A 16,616-nucleotide genomic window follows, 5' to 3' on the forward strand; every position below is an offset into this window, starting at 1 on the left:
TCTCGGGGTGATGCCCAGGGTTTTGGTGGCTCTGAGCTGGGACATGGGGAGCTTTGGGAGAATCTGCCCTCACGGTGGGGTCTGAGTTGAGCTCCAACTCCTGCCAGGTCCTGCCAGAGCTGTAGTCCCTTTGCCTGCAGCCAGTGGCTCATTTTGGGGCAGAGTGGGCACCACCCAGGGACAAGGGAGCCCCAGCAGGACCCCTGCCTGTCTCCCCCCTTCCTTTACTGCATCTCTCCCCTTTTCTACCCCCCCGCCCCACCCCGTCCCCCAGTCTGGCTTGCTCTAAACCAGTGCTGCGGGATCAGCTGATGCTTTAATACTGGCGACAGCTGGAGGATGCTGCTGCCTGCGGGGGCTTTGCTCAGTGCCACCCCCCTCCCTGTGACCGATGGGGACCCTGAGGCTGTCCTGCACTGGCTGGGGGGCACCATGGTGGGCAGCTGGCCACTATCCACCGGTTCAATCAGCAAAGGGATGGAAGATATTGGCGGGAGGGAATGAGTCCAACCGCATTCCTCCAGCTCTCACCGGGGCTAGGGACGGGCACTGCCCAGAGAGGGAGTCTGTGCCATTTTACCGTGGGTTTTCCCTCCTGGAGATGGAGGAGAGGGGAGAAGGAAAAGAGGGGCTCTTGCCCCTTCTCTCCCCGGCGCCGAGGCCGGCCCCGGTGCCAGGAGAGGCGGGCCGGTTTCTGGAGGGAGGGCAGCCTGTCCCCCGTTCCCCCCCTTCCACCGGGGCTGGCGGCCAGCCCCGAAGTTGCGGCGAGGCGGGAGGACACACGTCCTGTCCTTCCACCGCCGCCCGGGCTCCCCCCAGCCTCCATCCCCGCATCCCTCCCCCGCGCTCCTCCCGGCCGTCCCGCCCGGGCAGCCCCGCCGCTCCCGGGCCGGGGGGAGATGGCTGCCGGGGCTCGGAGGAGACACCTGCTGCCACCGGGCCCCCCCCCGTGCACACCCGCTCCGCTCCCGCTCCCTCCTTCCCCCGCTCCCGTCCCTGCCTCCAGCCGCCGCTGCAGAGCCGCCGCCGCCGCCGCCGCCAAGGACGAGCCGGGACCGACGGCGGCCGCCGGAGCCCCCCGCCAGCCGCGCCGGGGGCCGACCCTGCCCCGGGGGGCTGCCCCGCAGGAGGAGAAGCTTTGGGAGAGCCGAGCCCCCGGTGGGACGAGCCCCGCCGGAGCCGCGGGGCATGTAGGCACCGAGCAGCGGCGGTCCCGTAAGTACCGGGCGGGCCGGGGGCAGCCGGGGCACGACGGGCTCCGCTGCCGCCCCGCCACCGCCGCCAGCAACTTTTAGGGATGAGGCGGTTGTTTTTTCTGGGGTGGGGGTTTTCCCTGTCCGTCTTCCCCTAGCTCAGCATCCCCCCGCATCCCCAGCGCTCCTGCTCCCCAGCCCGGACACGGGACAGAAATGAGCCTTAATCCTGGGCGCTGCTGCTCTGGGGGGTTTCGGGGCGAGTGGATGGCAGGAAAAATTGAGGAGACCTCCCTGGGTGCCACCAGCCCTGTGTCCCCCGCCGCCACCTTGCGTAACCCAGCGGCAGGCAGGACACTTGGCGTTTATTTTTGGTTAATCCATATTCGACCTTTTTAAGCTGCGTTTCGGTGCGTGCGTGTGTGAGGCCCTGGCCATCGCCCCGGCCCGCAGCCCCCGGCCCGCAACTGTTGCTGTCAGAGGTGCGGGCGAGGAAGGGGAGGGCGATGAGGAAGAGGAGGGTGCGGCCGGGTGGTGACGGATGAAGGTTGAAAGGAGACGGAGCTTGCCGAGGGCTGCCGGTGCTTCTCTGTCCCGAGTCATCCCCCCTGCATGGGGACAGGCATGGTGATGGGTTGTCTTTGAGGAGGTTTTGCTGCTTTCTCCCCTTCTGAGGGGCTTCATCGAGGTCTCCTTGCTCCACAGGGATGTCCCCATCGGGGCAATGACAAGCCCTGGCACATCCTGGTGCCCTCCTCTGTGCCCCCTCTCCTCCTCACATGGCTCCCACCAGGTCTGGCTTTGCTCTGTCCTTTCTGTCCATCAGCAGCAGTTCCCCATCCCCTGGCGCAGACTGCGTTTTCCCTCTGATTTCAGGCTCAGAGGCTGTTTTTTGGGGGGGGGGAGATAAAGTTTCTCTTTCCTGAACGATATTTTGATTTTGGAATTTTATTTTCCCCATTCCCGAGGTCAAAGCATCTGCATGAGCTCTCCCTCTCTTGAAGCAGGGAAAGGAGTGAGGGCAAAAAAGGAGGTTTAAAATGAAGAGCAAACTTTCCCTGTTGCATTAAAATGGCATTTCAGGGTCTGGTGAGAGGTAAGGGTTCTATCGGTGCCTTTAGCACAAGGTTTCTGTGAGTTGGGTGCACCAGGGGAAGTTGTGCCTAGGAAGGCAGTTAACCTGCTCAAAACCACCCCAAAACAACAAAAAACAAGTGCCAAAGACACCAAGCAGCTTCGTGGTGTCCTCTGGTCCTTGGGGAGGCTGCCAGGAGGTGGCATTGCCTTGCTAGGCTCCTGGCCATGGCACCTTCCTCCTGACCCTGACTGGCCACTGGCCCTTCACCCGGCTGGAAAACCTCCCTTTTGGGAAAGTCTTTTCCCAAGGGACCAATTCTGCGGTATTTCCTACAAAGGGCTGGAAAATGTGGATTTTCTTTGAAGTTGGCAGGGGCTTTGCTGTGTTGTGTTGAGCCCAAGTAGCTCCAGAATGGGCTCAGTTTCTCCTCAGCTTCCATCACTTTCCTGCAATCTGTCATCGCCCTCAAAAAACCCTAAAATTCTCCCGTGCCCCTCTAGCTCAGTAGGAGAAACAATGGCCTGGAAATGCATGGTGTCAGCTGGGCTGGAGGGGTGGCTGCCCTTTGCCTCCCAAATTTTTGGCCATTTTGGAGCAGCCCCATCTCCAGCCTGCACACGGAGCCCTTGCCAGCCATAGGCTCTCTGGCCTTGAACCCCTCCATCCTCTTCCACGTCTGCCAAAGGCTGTGCTGAGCCAGCCTGACTCTGCATGGAGGCACCAGGTTCCTGGGAAGGATGGAAATTCATTGCCCTGGTTGTCTCAGCACCGGCCGGACGATGGGATGAGCCCATGCCCACCTCCCCTCTGCTGCTGCCATCACATTTCAGCTGTGAGGGATGGGGATATTTTCCACCTGCGGCTTGCTCCACGGGAAACCAGATTGCTCAACCCTGTCCCCAGTCAGAGCCAGGAGCAGGGGGTGACAGAGCTTGGCATGGCAAGGGATGACCACTGGTCTGTGCCTGGATTACTCGGTGCTGGAAGAGGCTCCTGAGCTTAGGCAAGAGCTGAGTTGAGGAAGAGGAGGATAAAGTCCTGGAGTAGGTGCGGTGCCAGAGCTGGCACTAGCAAACCCAATCAATCACCACAAGGGCCCAGAGTATATTTAAATGTCCTTGAGGAGGGCTCAGACGGGCAGTGCTGCTGGCAGGGTGGTTCTGTTTGTTTTGGGTGGCGTGTTGCTCCCCTTCCTCTCTGCTTGGGTAGCTGATGCCGAATTCCCAATGAATTATTTATCACAGGACTAAAAATACTTGGGAATTCGCAGTGAGGAGCAGGCAGTGCAGGCTGCCCTGCCACTGAGCTGGCCGTGCCGGAGCATGGGACGCTGCCAGCATGGCATGACTCACCTGCTGCCCTCTCTGGCCAAGGGGCCCTGGCTGCGGCCATCGCTGTGGCATTGTGGCTCCTGCAGCTCCACCAGCTGTGACGTGGAGTGGGGTGGCAGATGCAGTCAGGCAGAGTGAACCCCCTGGGTGGTGGTGGGTGCTGGGCGTGGATGATTCCCTGATGAAACTCAGCTGGTTGAGAGAGATGCTGCCGGTGAGCATCAGCGCCCGGACGGGTGCCCAAGACTTCCCGGTAGCCAGGGGGTACAGGAGGGAAATGTGTGGTTTGTGCTCCCTAGAGGGAACAGCCCCAGTGCTTGAATCTGCGCCGAGCAGCTCTTGCAGGGTGCCCAGCCCAGCAGCTGCTGGGTTTATGTCCTGCATTTTCAGTCCAACATGCTGGCAGTGTTTTCGCAGCGTGCTGACGGGGTGTCCGTCACTGCGGCATGGAGGAGTCTTGGGGTGCAGGTCACCAGGGTAGCCCAAACCCCAAAACCAGCTGGGACTCAGTGAGAGGAGCATCTGGCTGTGCTGGAGACACATTAAGCAACAGCAGCTTTTAATTGCAAGTGACGTTTCTTAGCACCAGCTGGCACCTTGCTGCATGAAGCAACACTGGTGTGTGGCTGGTGCCCCTGTGGATGGCTGCTTGTCCCCTTCCCTGCTGCCCCCCTTGGCATGAGGGTGACTGTCCTGGGGGAAATGGGGCTCAGAGGGGCTTGGATACCCCTGGTCACAGGCTGGTGGTCTCTGAGAGGTGAACTCCAGCACAGGGGTGCATCACTGTGGGCAGGGATGTGTCCCACTTCATGGGACTGTCACCTCAACTGCTGCAGTGTAAGCACCCACTGGCAGTGGGGAACTGGGGACCTGGCAGGGAGGATGTGCCCAAACAGCCCGTGAGAGCCTGGATTTGGGGTGTAGCCAGCACAGACACAGTGTGAAGGGTGTCCCATCGGGGTGGGCACTGCCAGCAGGGGACACACTGGGGGTAAAGAGAAGGAAAGCTGAAGGATGCTGTGGAAAACTGGAGGGAAAACTTGGAGATATGGAGCCAGATAGGTGCATTGGTTGGGATTTTGTGGCAGAGAAGGGGCTGAAGTAGGATGATGGGCAGGAGACAGGCAGCGGGACAGGCAGGGGACCAGCTACTTCAGTGACTGTGATTTGCAAAGTCTCAACAAGCAGGGTGCAGAGCTGAACCATCTCTCAAGGGCAAAGCCTTTGAATATTGAAAGCGGCTGTCTGCTGCAGAGAGAGGCACCAAAGAGCTGCCAGCCCCTCCTGGCATCTCTTGCAGCTATCTCTGTCCCTGGCTGAAGGGATGATATGGACCAGTGTAGCAGTGGTGGCTTTGGGATGGGGTGGGAGGGCAGTGGGAGGGAGATGGTGATGCTGAGGTGGGAAACAGGGACTGGCTGTGAAGGGTTGGTGGTAGATAAGACTGGAGACAAGTGACACAGCACTGAGGTGTACAGTGGGTGGTGAGTACAACCCTGTGGTCATTCCTTCACCACATCCAGTGTCCAAAGCACGGCGGGTCCCCTCGTTCCCTGGGGTCTACCCTCAATGGTGACGCCGCAGGGCAGTGGGGAGGGCGGGGGTGAGTGGGGCTGGGGGTCCTGGTGTGCAGCTGGATGCGAGGGGCTGTGTCCTGTGCTGGCAGGGACACGCTGGTGGACATGGGCAGAGCGCCGGCGCACGCTCTGCTACTGTCGATGGTGCTGGGCTGCTCGGCTGCCTTCACGGACATCCTGCTGCCCGGCCCCGAGGAGCCGGTGGTCAACGTGGCCGTGGTGTTTGGGGGCACGTCCTACCCTCTGCACATCCGCTCCCGCCTGAGCCCCCAGAGCTTCCTGGACATGCCCCTGGAGATCCATCCCATCACTGTTGTCGTCAACAACACCAACCCCAGCACCCTCCTCACCCAGATTTGCGACATCCTCGCCGGCCACAAGATCCACGGCATTGTCTTTGAAGACAACGTGGGCACGGAGGCCGTGGCCCAGATCCTTGACTTCATCTCCTCCCAGACCCAGGTCCCCATCATCAGCATCAGTGGCGGGTCTGCAGTGGTCCTGACCCCAAAGGTGAGGTTCTCACTTACTGTTTCCAGGGGGGATGAGAGACATGAGGAACTGTTAGAGTGGCATAGCTAAGGGATGTGGGATGCTGGAGGGCAGAGGAACGGCTGGACTGCAGCCTTTGGGATCAGGGGCAGGAATGGTGGATCAGTGGCTGTGGCAGTGTGGCCAGCAGGGGTGGTGGGACATGGTGGGGACTTCAAGGAGGGGTCCCGTTAATGGGGTGTGGGAGAGGACCTCAGTGCCCAGTGGAGGGACCTTCCCCAGTGTGCTGCTTCCTGTGCACACCACGGGATGCTGGGGCAGCAGCAGAGTTATCACAACCTTGTCTTCCTCCTGCCCTGCTGGGGCTGGATCCAGCCCTGCAATGGCTGTGTGGGCAGCATGAAGAAGCCTTGCTCAGCTGTGGCAGTGATCTCAGGTGAACCATGGCTGACACAGGATTTCTGCCTTCTCTGCTCCTCACTGTCAGTTACTGTACCCTGCCTGCTGGGAGCTGCTGGTGTCAAGGAGAGCTGGAGCCAGGCTGGAGGGTCCTGGGCTTGGAGATTTGGGTTATCTCCTCAGCCTGCCTGGCCTGGGTGCTGGAGGGGTTTCAGTGCTTGCTCTTTCCTGTGGCCGGAGATCCTGCCCTTCTTGAGGGAACAGATTTTGTGCTTTTCTTGCATAGTGATTTGGGGTCCAATCCCCCTGGATTGCAGCCCCACAGCCCTGTCTCTACTCACTGGTGCTCATGGAGCACGTTGTGGGTGGGTGGCAGTGGGTGCTGTGGGCTCTGGTTGGTGCAGTGGACTCAGGTGGGTGTAGAGGGCTCAGATGGAGCCTGGAGCAATGGAAAAAGATCCATGGCTTTGCTGTCCAGGTGATTTTCTGCAGCTTTCTCCAGGGGTTGTGTATTTCAGGATCGGTGGAGGGATCCGTCTCCTCCTCCCTGTCTGGGATTCTCTGGGGCTCACCCCAGACTACTTCTCTGGAGGTGGGGAGGGCCTGGGTGGCAAAACCTGCTGCCTGCACGTGACCTTCAGCAACTACCATTCGCTGAATCATTTAAGACAGAATCAGACCAATTAAGGTTTGCTAATGAGAGGCCAGATGGCCAGGGAGGTGGAGCAGGAGGGAAGGAGCCACACAAGCTCTGGCTGCAGGTAGTGAGATGGAGCAGGGATGGGATTTATGCTCCTGGCAGAGCTTTCACCCACCTCCTTCCGATTTAAGGAGAAACTGATGATTTCCTTTGGAGGATGGAGAAATTTTTGATCAATGTGCTAAGAAATGGCTGCAGGAATTGACCCTTTGCATGGGGTAAAATTCTTTGGAGCAGTATTAGTGTGGTTTTGGGTGTCTTGAGCCCATGGACCACACTGGTTCATGGCAATCTTGAACTTTTCATGATAGCAAATTCGAGGAGGCTTGCATGGCTGCATGAGACCTGGATCATGATGCCAGAGCAGCCCCTGATCCCTCTCCTCCCTCAGGAGCCTGGATCAGCTTTCCTGCAGTTGGGTGTCTCCATCGAGCAGCAAATCCAGGTGATCTTCAAGGTGCTGGAGGAATATGACTGGGGCTCCTTTGCTGTCATCACCAGCCTCTACCCAGGCTACAACATCTTCCTGGATGTCATCCGCTCCTTCACAGATGCCAGCTACTTTGGCTGGGAGCTGCAAGAGGTGCTCACCTTTGAGATGAGCCAGGAGCAGAGCAGCTCCAGGACGCAGCGGCTCTTGCGCCAGATTGATGCCCAGGTCCTCCTCGTTTACTGCTCCCGAGAGGAGGCCGAGTATCTCTTCTCCATGGCAGAACAAGCCGGGCTTGTGGGGCCAGGATACATCTGGATTGTGCCCAGCATGACAGTGGGCAACATGGAGGTGCCACCCTCCTCCTTCCCGGTCGGCCTCATCAGCGTGGTGACGGAGAGCTGGAAGCTGAGCCTGCGGCAGAAGGTGCGGGACGGCGTGGCCATCATTGCCATGGGGGCAGCCAGCTTCTTCCGTGCCCATGGCTACCTCCCAGAGGTGGGGCGGGACTGCTGGACCCCCACCAGGGCCACTGCCACCAACACAAGCTTCTACCGGTGAGGACTGGGGTGGGTGTGAAACGGGAGGAGTGGGGAAAAAGTGAGGGAAAGGGCAGGGGAGGAGGGGGATGGAGCTGGTGAGCAGCAAGGATGATGCTCACTGGGCATCTCCCCAGAGATGTCCCAGCATCTCCCTTGCCTTTTCCCATGTTTCTTGGCCACTCAGGACCCCTGGGGGTCTCAGGGGGCTATCATAGCTCTGTGGCACCTCAGGTCTGCTTTGGCAGTCTGTGCATGCTCAGCCCTGCCGTGGGCCATCATCCTTGGTGCCTCCTTGCTAGAAGAGCTTTCTCCAGCTCCCCTCTGCCCCTTGCATGGGGGTTAAAGCTGGTCCCCAGCTCTCAGCCCCACATGTCTCCATGGGACCTGTGGCAGCCTGAGTGAAGGTGGAGGAGAAGGAGGAGGGCTGCACAGTGCAGGGCCGCACAGCCAAGGGCTTACAGGCTCTGTGTCCCACCAGGCACCTTCTCAATGTGACATGGGAGCACAGGGACTTCTCCTTCAATGAAGGTGGCTACCTGGTCAAGCCCACCATGGTGGTGATCACGCTCAACCAGCACCGGCTCTGGGAGATGGTAGGAACCTCCAGGACCCCTGAAATGGGCACACTGCAGGGTGGCAGGGCAGGGTGAGCCTGGGGCCATGCACAGGCTGGGGTCTCATCCTGGGGTGGGTTGTACCATGCAAAACCTGAATCTACCATGGCTGGTCCCAAAAGTACCCATGGTGCCATGGTGGGGGTTTGCAGCAGTGATGAGCACCAAAGCTCTGGCAGGAGTTGTCAGTTTTCCTTGCAATTTGGCTGATAAGTTCAAAAAGAAGTCAGAAATGCAGATGCCCACTTCTGGAGAACAGCAGCCAAACACCTAGATCTGAAGCAAGATGCATGGAGAGGTTTTTTTGTCGTTTGAAAGTATTTTGGGTAAAGTTTGTCCAGGTTTGTGCTCACCTGAGTGTGAAGCTTGGGGCTCAGGAGCAAACACTTCACCCCACAGTCCAGGGGTGTGTGGGGAAAGGGATGCTGAGATGGGTCTCACAAGGAATAAGCCCCAAAGGTGGGAGGATGGATATGGGATCACGTGTGGCCTCCAGAGCCTTTGCTGGGGTGACCATGTGCTCTGCCTTGGGGGCAGGTGGGCAAGTGGGAGAAAGGCATCATCCACATGAAGTACCCGGTGTGGCCCCGCTACGGCTCCTTCATGCAGCCTGTGGTTGACAACCGCCACCTGACAGTGGCCACGCTGGAGGAGAGACCCTTTGTCATCGTGGAGAACACGGACCCCAGCACGGGGGTCTGCGTGCGCAACACCGTGCCCTGCCGCAAGCAGACCAACTCCTCCCAGAGGTGAGCTCCAGGGAATGGAGCTCGGCAAGTCTGGCCCCCACTCCCTTGGCAGGTGGTGGCCAGGGTGCTCAGGGCATCTCTGTTTGGTCCAACCCATCTTTCCTGGTGTGTTCCCAGTGGTGATGGCCTTGTGGATCCCTACACCAAGCTGTGCTGCAAAGGGTTCTGCATCGACATCCTGAAGAAGCTGGCCAAGGCAGTGAAGTTCTCCTACGACCTCTACCTGGTGACCAATGGCAAACACGGCAAGATCGTCCGTGGGGTCTGGAATGGCATGATTGGTGAGGTAGGGATGGGCATGGCTCAGACCCCGCTTCAACACTCCCTGGAGGGCACCACTCCCCCCTGACCTGCGGCTTTCCTGGTGAAGATGAGATTTGTGGTGGGACTGTGGGCACAGGACAGCTTGGCATGAGCTCCTCCCTGGAGGAGTCATCAGATGAACACTTAGAACCCTACAGCAGGTTGTGTCTGTGCCCCTGATCACTTAGGAAACTAATTTTTTTTTGTTTTTAAAAAGGCAGAAATTAAGGCTGGAAATGCTGGAGATGAAGAAATGCCTGGGGAAAGTGGTCTGGGTCCCTCTGCTTGTCCCTCTGCCCATCCCAAGCTCACCTGCCCCTTTTCCAGGTGTACTACAAGCGTGCAGACATGGCCATCGGCTCCCTCACCATCAATGAGGAGCGGTCTGAGATTGTGGATTTCTCCGTGCCCTTTGTGGAGACAGGCATCAGCGTCATGGTGGCCCGGAGTAACGGCACCGTGTCCCCCTCCGCTTTCCTGGGTGAGCCCTGTGTCCCTCTGTCTTTCTGCAGGTTCATCCCATACTTCCTACAAATGAAAATTGGAAATATTGTTCAGTTTTAACAACTTTCAAGGAAAAAAAGCCTAAGTCATAAGGGAAGGAGATTGTGCTGTTAGCTTTGGGGCTTCTTTCTTCCCTGCCTGAGTAATCCTTTTATTATGGAGATGGAGGCTGGAGACTGAGGCTGGGCTCAGTGGTTTTCTCCTCTTCATTTTTTGTGTGGAGGAGGGAGGATGGGGACTTGGGAGGATTTGTCGGCTTGGAGCTCTGCTTTGGGGACCCATCTCTGCCACCAGAGCCAGTGGTTAAGCCAAGTGGGAAACCACCAGTGCTAAAAGTTTTATTTAATGAGTTTTACACCAGCAAAACTGCAGCCTAGGAAGGGGAGGATGGGCCAATGTCATCAGGAAATTCAGCTCAGGCAGGGCTCTCTGCTCTCGGCAAGGGCACAGCAGCAGTGTCCCAGCTCAGCTGGCACTGGGCTCTTGTGTGGGGAGGGTGCAGGTGGGTGCCAGGGATGCCATGGAAGCTGGGACCATCAGCTGGGCACATCCTCCTCATCCTGTCCCCCCCACACCACGAAGCCTAGACTCCCACAGAAGCAGGGTCACCTTCACCACCCCAGGGACAGACGCAGCATCCTGCCCTGGTTTGGCAGGGTCGGGGTCTGCAGTCCCCATGTCCCTGTGTCTCCTGCCTCTGCGCTAGTGAGCCACATCCCCATCAGGGGAGGCCTCTCCTCCCTGACAGCGAAGGACGTGCTGATAAATGGATCTCGGTGGCCACACGTTGATGGCTCGGAAGCATCCCCAGTGCTCCTGCTGCTCCATCCCAGATCATCTTGGGCAGGCAGGGGCTCATTGCTTGTCGCCACTCATGGGGGGGCTCTCCCAGGGCTGAGCAGGGCTGGGGGGCTGGTTCTGTGCCTGATGTGCAGGCACAGTCCTGTGCCCAGAACCATCATGGGGGACAACCTGTGATCCCCTGGGAAATCCTCCTGCAGTGACCCTGGAGATGGATAGCATTTTGTAAAGATCTCCCTGTTAGTGAGAACCTGATTTGGTATAGGCAGGGAAGCATAGCTGCATCCCCTAGCTCTGTAGCAACCCCCTTCTCTCCTGATTCCCTGTGGAGCTGCTTGGCCATGGTGCTACCAATCTCCAACTCCTCCCCAAGGAGGGGCAATATTCAGGATGAGCCTCATCCATCCAGGAGGGCTCCTGGCAGTCCTCAACGGACCAGGGGATGTCCTTGGAGGCTCACAAAGTTCTACTTGCTTTGCAGAGCCTTATAGCCCAGCTGTGTGGGTCATGATGTTTGTCATGTGCCTCACTGTGGTGGCCATCACCGTCTTCGTGTTTGAGTATTTCAGCCCCGTTGGCTACAACCAGAACCTCACCAGCGGCAAGAGTGAGTTGGGAAGGTGGGAGCTGGGAGGGGGGGACACATCCCTGGCTGGGCTGACAAATGTCCCCTCTGTTCCCTGTCTCTGCAGGGCCGGGAGGTCCCTCCTTCACCATCGGCAAGTCCGTGTGGTTGCTGTGGGCTCTGGTCTTCAACAACTCAGTCCCCATTGAGAACCCCAAGGGCACCACCAGCAAGATCATGGTGCTCATCTGGGCCTTCTTCGCTGTCATCTTCCTCGCCAGCTACACAGCCAACCTGGCTGCCTTCATGATCCAGGAGCAGTACATCGACACTGTGTCGGGGCTGAGTGACAGGAAGGTGATCATTGGGGTGGGAACCCTAAAAAATCCCTTAAAAAAACCCTTTTTGAAGTTACTGGCAGTGATGTGTGCAGAGCTACACATCACTGCCAGTTGGCTGGGCACGAGTGCATGAGTAGAGGGCTGGCTGGGGAGGGGGCATGCTGGAAACATGGAAAGGCGTGGGCACCATGTGATGCCACCCCCTGGGGCTCCCCACTGCAGTTCCAGAGGCCGCAGGAGCAGTATCCACCCTTCCGCTTCGGCACCGTCCCCAACGGCAGCACCGAGAGGAACATCCGCAGCAACTACCCCGACATGCACACCCACATGGTGAAGTACAACCAGCGCTCTGTGGAGGATGCCCTCACCAGCCTCAAAATGGGGTATGGCTCCCTGAGATGGGGTATGGCCCCCAGATGGGGTATGGCTCTCAGAGCTCCTCCAAATGACATACAGCACCCCCAAGTAACTATGGCTCCCTGGAATAGGGTACAGGAGTTCCCAGATGGAGAAGGGATTTCTCAACTGGGGTATAACCCCCCAGAAGTTGGATGTGAGCCCCCCAGGCTGGGTGCAGCTCTCCCAGACAGGGTATGTCTCTGCATCTTCTCTGGATGAAGTACAGGACCCCCAGACATGGCACAGCCTGCTGCAGATGGGATACAGCTTCATACAGCTTCCCTCAAAAGGGATGCAGCTCACCCCAGACGGGGCATGGCTCCCCCAGGTGGTACAACTCCCCCCAGGACTGGGTACTTCCCCTCCAAGTTACAACACTCCAGGATGGGCCAGGGACCCCAAGAGAAAATAGAACCCCCTCCAGATGGGCTACAGCTTTCTGAAAGGGATAGAGCTTCCCAAATAGGCACAGCCCTCCCCCAGTAATGGGCTTTCTGACCCCCCTCACCCTTCCTCCTGTTGGTGGGGCAGGAAGCTGGATGCCTTCATCTACGACGCAGCGGTGCTCAACTACATGGCAGGCAAGGACGAGGGCTGCAAGCTGGTGACCATCGGCAGCGGGAAGGTGTTTGCCACCACGGGCTACGGCATCGCCCTGCAGAAGGACTCGCGCTGGAAGCGGGCCATTGACCTGGCCCTGCTGCAGTTCCTGGGAGATGGTGGGTGTTTGCGTGAGCTCCTCCTTAGCCCTGTCCCCATCCTGCCCCACCCCTGCCCTGCAGATTAACCCAGGGAACAGGGCTTGGGTCCTCAACCCCTGTGCAGCCTTCACAGCTGACACCCTGATGGTAGGATGGCACTGAGGGACCTCACCAGCTCCTTTCAGGGGATATGAAATCCTCTGGATGTTGTGCGTGTCATTCCCTCTGGGGTTGTAAAATCCTGGAGATGGCTGTGCACAACATTTGAGGGTCCTGAGGAGAAGCCTGGGAAGAGGACAGTAAGCATGGCTGGCTGGCACATGGGTGGGGAACAGAGTTGGGAGAGGACCCTGGAGAAGGACAAGTGACTGGTGGGATGCTCAGGCCAATGGAAGCAGCATTAGGTGATTCCACCTCCAGAGGCTCAGGGATCTCTTTATCCTTCTCCATCCACAGTAGGGTGGAAAGGGGCAGGGATGTGCTTGGGAAGATGATTCCCAGGGGTGGATTTTCAACCCCTGCACTGTTATGCATGTCCCAGGTGAGACCCAGAAGCTGGAGACCGTTTGGCTGTCAGGGATCTGCCAGAATGAGAAGAATGAGGTGATGAGCAGCAAGCTGGACATTGACAACATGGCTGGGGTTTTCTACATGCTGCTGGTGGCCATGGGGCTGAGCCTGCTGGTCTTCGCTTGGGAGCACCTCGTCTACTGGAAGCTGCGTCATTCCGTCCCCAAGTCCCACAAGCTTGACTTCCTCCTGGCCATCAGCAGGGTGAGGGATGCTGACAGGGGCTTTCGAGGGGCCCAAATGTCTTCACATGGTGTCACAGAGATGGACACGGCTTGGTGGGCATTGTCCTTAGACCTGCATGGGAAGGACTGGAGGTGTTCTTGTTGATATGAGATCTTGGTGAGAAAAGCCAGCTTTTGGGGAAAGGGCTCAGTCCTGGGAATGACCCCACATCCTTATCAGCAACCCTGGGGAAAGGGGTGATAGAGAATAGTGTCACCCATGTTGACAAGTTCTGGGGATCCTGGGGAGGGAGGTGTCAGTTCTCTGAAGCTACCTCAGACTCAGCAGCATGAATTCAGCTCAGCAGCGTGAGCTCAGGGGGGCAGGACCCCACTGACCTTGCTGACGATGGGGGGGGTCTCCATTTCTCCCCACAGGGCATCTACAGCTGCTTCAATGGGGTGCAGACCCTGTCAAGTCCCGGGCGGGCACCCACACCCGATGTCACTGCCAGCTCAGCCCAGGCTAATGTGCTGAAAATGCTGCAGGCGGCCAAAGAGATGGTGACGACGGCCAGCGTGGGCGGCTCACTGGAGCACGCCACCCGCACCATTGAGGACTGGAGCAACCACAGTGAGCGCCTCCAGACCACCTTCTCCCTGAGGACGCCCCAGCTCGTGGTGCAGAACAGCACCGGCGCACACCGCGGCCCCCCCTCCGGCCCGCACCCCGCCGAGAGGCCGGGGAGAGCCCACGCTCCCAAGGGTGCTCCCCTGGGGCTGCCGCTGCCCCAGCCCGTCCCCGTGGACTCCCGTCTGCACGGGGAGGAGAACTGGAGAGGGGAAAACGAGCACCCCCACCTGCTACACCCCCTGAAGTTTCGGGGTGGCTGTGTAGGGGATGAAGCTGTCACAGGTTTCCCCCACCTCCTGGTGAAGACTTCTCCAGGAGGGGATTATGGGGAGCAGATGCTGGTGGGGAACCATGTCGGGGCTCCCCTCCCGCCCACCACGTTCCCCAGAGACCTCCCACCACCGGACATCTACAGGGAGCACAAGCGGCCGTCGGGACGGGGGGACCGGCTGCAAAACAACCCCTTGCTGCAGAGGGACGGGACACACGGGGGCTCGGGGACTCTGCCCCGGCTGCTCTCGGCAGCGGAGAAGAAGCGGGAGGTGGGCAGCGCCTTCCTGCCTCCATCCTGCCCTCGCGGAGCCTTCCCGAAAGTCACCAGGACTTGCAGAGCCAGGGGCGAGCCGGCGCGGCCGGAGGCGGCGGTGATGGAGCGGGAGAAGCTGAGCCGGTGGGCGAGCTCGGCCCGGGCGCCCGGGGAGCGCGGCGAGAAGCGGCGTCCGGCGGGGCTGCGGCGCTGCGGGGGCCCCCGCCCGGCCGCCCGCGCCGACGTGCCCGACCTCTTCCCCGAAGCCGAGGCCGGCTACGGCTGCGGCTCCCGCTGCCCGCAGGCCGCTGGCCGGCTGCCACCGCGCTCGCCCGTGACCAGGCTGCCGTCCTACCGGGAGGCGTGCCGGCAAAACCCTCGTGCCGCCTTCACCGTGCCGGCGTGCGCCCCCCACGCCTGCATGAACTCGTACGCCAACCTGCCCCTCTACGCGAGACACCTCTCGCGGGGGTCCGCCCCGCCCCGGGAGCACCCCGGGGTGCACCCCTGTGACCGGGGGTCCGGGCGCTGGGACGGCGCCTGCAGGGACTGTGGCAGGCGCGGGGAGCTGGCCTTGCTGCGGGCGGTGGCGGCGGACAGGAGGGACCCGCTGGTGGCCCGCGGGGTGGCGAGTCCCTGCGCCGGCGGGTCCTGGCGGCGGGTCTCCAGCCTGGAGTCGGAGGTGTGATGGGGGGACAGGGGGGTGTCCGCACCCCTCTGCCTGCCCTTTGCCCGGGTGTCCCCACGGGCCAGCCAGCGGCTCCCGGCCGGGCTCCGGCCTCCCGGCGTCCTGCACCGCCGGCAGCGGGATGCTCCAAGCGGCTCGGCCGGTCCCGGTGCGCTCTTTGGGGGAATCAGAGAAGCCTGGCAAGGGCTGGTACGGGCTGGGTCGAGCTCTCCCTACAGGCGGGGCTGGCATCGGGGACGCCAAACGCACCGCCGCCGTTTCGCCGTCACGTTTTGGTTTCACTCAAAGGACTCGAAGCGCCATGTCTGGGTCATTAAAAAGACATTTTCAGCTGCCTGGGGATCCTTCTTCCATCCTCCGGGCCTGCCCTTGCATCATGGATTCCCATGAATATTCGTTGTCCTGTGCACCCCCTCCCCGTCCGTGTCTCCTACTGCTGAGCCGCGCACAGGCTCATCCCACCGGCGAGGGAAAGATGGAAAAGAAAAATGGCAACTGCTCCGAGGGTTTAATTAGGAGCCGCCAGCCTGTGCAGAGGCTGGAGCCGAGCACTGGAGCCCCCTGCTCAGGCTTTGGGGTGCCGGGCACCGATAGCCCTGGGCTCGGGTCTGTCAGTGATGCTGCAAACGGCAGCCTGGCGGGGATCTCCAGCTCGGCACAGCCGCCCCGGGAAGGTGTGCTGTGGGGAATGAGAAAGGGAAAAATTCCTCCCACCTTCCCAGGCTGATGGAGCCATAAATCAGGTGTGATAGATAAGCCGGGTTTAATTCTTCTCTTCATGTACGTCTGACACAGCCCTTTCCCTGCCGGGCTGGGGCGCGACCAGGGGCGGCCGTGACTCACAGGAGCCTCAGGCAGGGCAGAGGGTCTTTGGGAAATGGAAACGGAGGCTCCGGGGGCCCGGGCTAAAGCCAGGGCTTTGCCGGGTGGTTCCAGCCCCATTCCCAGAGCAGCACCACCAGAAATACACAGAGCTGCCCGTGAGCAACCCTCAGCCCCTCTTCCCAGCTTTGGCATCGCCTTCCTCCATGAATGTCTCCCCGGGAAGCTGCTCTAGAGCTTTTCCTTTTCCTTTTCCTTTTCCTTTTCCTTTTCCTTTTCCTTTTCCTTTTCCTTTTCCTTTTCCTTTTTATTAAAATACAGTTGTTGGGGGTTGCTGGCAGCCGCCAAGCAGCTGGGGCCAGTAACAGAGAGGGAACATGGGATTGGGAGTGAGAAAGCTAGCTCAGGAATGCCCTGGGAAAGTACCACTAAGTCAGGGAAAATTCATTCCTTTCCCAGGAACAATGGCAGGGACTGCTCTGGGACACCCAGC

General features: G+C 59.7%; 1 protein-coding gene across 1 annotated transcript; it reads left to right on the forward strand.

Annotated features, from left to right (window-relative positions):
- Nucleotides 1-1,108: 1,108 nt before the first annotated feature.
- Nucleotides 1,109-15,618, forward strand: GRIN2C (glutamate ionotropic receptor NMDA type subunit 2C). The gene is made up of 13 exons (XM_041409191.1): nt 1,109-1,215; nt 5,269-5,692; nt 7,162-7,757; nt 8,221-8,335; nt 8,894-9,105; nt 9,223-9,391; nt 9,736-9,889; nt 11,195-11,320; nt 11,406-11,635; nt 11,842-12,002; nt 12,550-12,737; nt 13,261-13,493; nt 13,892-15,618. Exons 2-13 carry the CDS (start codon nt 5,285-5,287, stop codon nt 15,299-15,301), a joined length of 4,002 nt encoding a protein of 1,333 aa, XP_041265125.1. The 5' UTR covers nt 1,109-1,215; nt 5,269-5,284; the 3' UTR covers nt 15,302-15,618.
- Nucleotides 15,619-16,616: the final 998 nt, after the last annotated feature.

The sequence above is a fragment of the Onychostruthus taczanowskii genome, unplaced genomic scaffold, assembly GCF_017590055.1.
Source record: "Onychostruthus taczanowskii isolate IOZ18803 unplaced genomic scaffold, ASM1759005v1 scaffold30, whole genome shotgun sequence".
NCBI lineage: Eukaryota > Metazoa > Chordata > Aves > Passeriformes > Passeridae > Onychostruthus > Onychostruthus taczanowskii.

Bases quoted from the DNA above. Each gene is read 5' to 3' on its own strand.
- GRIN2C (XM_041409191.1), top strand. From the start codon at position 5,285: ATGGGCAGAGCGCCGGCGCACGCTCTGCTACTGTCGATGGTGCTGGGC. The intron at 5,693-7,161 runs GTGAGGTTCTCA...CTCCTCCCTCAG, and splicing joins CAGTGGTCCTGACCCCAAAG to GAGCCTGGATCAGCTTTCCT. The intron at 9,890-11,194 runs GTGAGCCCTGTG...CTTGCTTTGCAG, and splicing joins GTCCCCCTCCGCTTTCCTGG to AGCCTTATAGCCCAGCTGTG.